The sequence below is a fragment of the Carassius gibelio genome, chromosome B15 (genome assembly GCF_023724105.1).
Source record: "Carassius gibelio isolate Cgi1373 ecotype wild population from Czech Republic chromosome B15, carGib1.2-hapl.c, whole genome shotgun sequence".
In the NCBI taxonomy this organism is placed as follows: Eukaryota; Metazoa; Chordata; class Actinopteri; order Cypriniformes; family Cyprinidae; genus Carassius; species Carassius gibelio.
The window spans coordinates 898122-899825 of NC_068410.1; the positions used below are offsets into that span (position 1 = coordinate 898122).

Here is a 1704-nt window from a genome sequence, read left to right on the forward strand (position 1 = left end):
ATTTTTTAATTGCTTTGCAAACATTATGGGAACACTACTAAAATATTATTAAAATAATGTTTTTGAGAACATCATTAAAGACCAAATAACTTAAACGAACGTATGTACTCTATTAGAATCTGTGTAAGAGTTGAGAAGTTTGCATCATTGATTCTCATAATTTCCTATTTATTATTGTGAAGCTGCTTTTGAATAGTTTTTTATTTCTCCATAAACATGTCTTTCCTTACGAATTAAACAAGACATGACCTGGCGTGAGAATACTTGGCTACAATACAATGAACGCACAAACTGTATTTATTATTAATTATTGAATAAATAACGCATAAAAGCGATGCATTGATACTTTGCAAATATAATTCGTACTCTTTAAACAAACAAATATGAATGAAAAGTCTTTTAGTATAAACCCTTTTTTTTTACACACAAATCCAGGAAATGTCTCTCGTCTCTTACAAAATGAAGCATGCATTCAAAATATTCATAAGAAAACATTTGCAAACACCTTTGTTAATTCTAGTTCAAGTTTCGAGGTTAATCGCAGTTTTTTAACCCTTTGCTTCAGTAAATGTCGGTGGAATATTATTTATATAACTTGTGTTTGCAGATCAACATAATGGGACTCAATAAAACAGAAGAACGCGTGTGTGAAAGAGAGACGAGGTTTGTCTGCTGTCAGAAGTGTGTGAAGTCTCCATGTGTTCGGGAGTGTGACCTCGCACCTGACGCGACGCGACGCGCGAGCGCACCGTTTGGCACGAGCACGCGCACACAGCTATATAAAGACCCCAGAGTCGAGTCCGAGCATCATTCCGTTCAGAGTTTACTCTTCAGCTTCTCTTTCCTCCGACACGATGGAGAAAGTCCCCTTCACGCACGGATTCAGCTCTGAAACCAGCGCGACGCGACCCTGGAGACCCTGGATCCACAGAAACAACGCTTCGAAGGTGCGTTCAGCTGTTATTAGACGCACTGTTCTTGTGATGATGATATGAACTGATCTCTGTATTAAAGATCTCTGTATTCCACAGCCTTATGAGAGAGCATCATCTGAGCAGCTCCTGAAAGCGCCTGAGGTCACACACCCCGTCAAGTGAGTTCCGCTTTTCTAAAGCTTCAGGGGTTGTATTACATATTACATTGTATCATTCTGAAACATTCCGTGAATGTTACTTTTGACCGCTTCCTGAAACTTGTAACATTTGAAGAACGTTAGATGAAGATTCCGTGTGATCATTTTCAAACGTTCTGGGAATGTTACTTTTGATACAAAAGAACGTTAGATGAACATCCATCTGAAACATTCTATTAATGATGTTTAAATGTTGAACGAGCGTTGTATTAATGTTCCTGGTGTTGTGTAAGATGTGATCTGATCTGTGGGACTCTTCTTGATTTCTGCAGGTTGTTCTGGCCCAGATCTCGCTGTTTCGATTACCTGTACCTGGACGCCGAGGTCCTCCTGCGCAGTTATCCGGTTCAGGCCACTATCTGTCTGTGTGAGGACTCAGAGAGCGAGGATGAGGAGGAGGATGAAGAGCACGAGAAGAACCTCAGCTGAAGACCTTCATCACTTCATTTAGTCCATGCATGTACATAGTTGTGAATATGTGTATAAAACTAGAAGTTGACATGTAAATATTTTATTTTTTTGTATTTATGTTAAATTATCCTATATGCCAGCTGTAACTTATTTCCTATGAA

The 1704-nt window shown here is 38.9% G+C and overlaps 1 protein-coding gene across 1 annotated transcript; it reads left to right on the forward strand.

Annotated features, from left to right (window-relative positions):
* The first annotated feature begins 823 nt into the window (after positions 1–823).
* Positions 824–1693, forward strand: LOC127972309 (protein ripply2-like). The gene is made up of 3 exons (XM_052575732.1): positions 824–947; positions 1032–1093; positions 1405–1693. The coding sequence occupies exons 1-3, from the start codon at positions 855–857 to the stop codon at positions 1559–1561; spliced, it is 312 nt and encodes a 103-aa protein (XP_052431692.1). The 5' UTR covers positions 824–854; the 3' UTR covers positions 1562–1693.
* Positions 1694–1704: the final 11 nt, after the last annotated feature.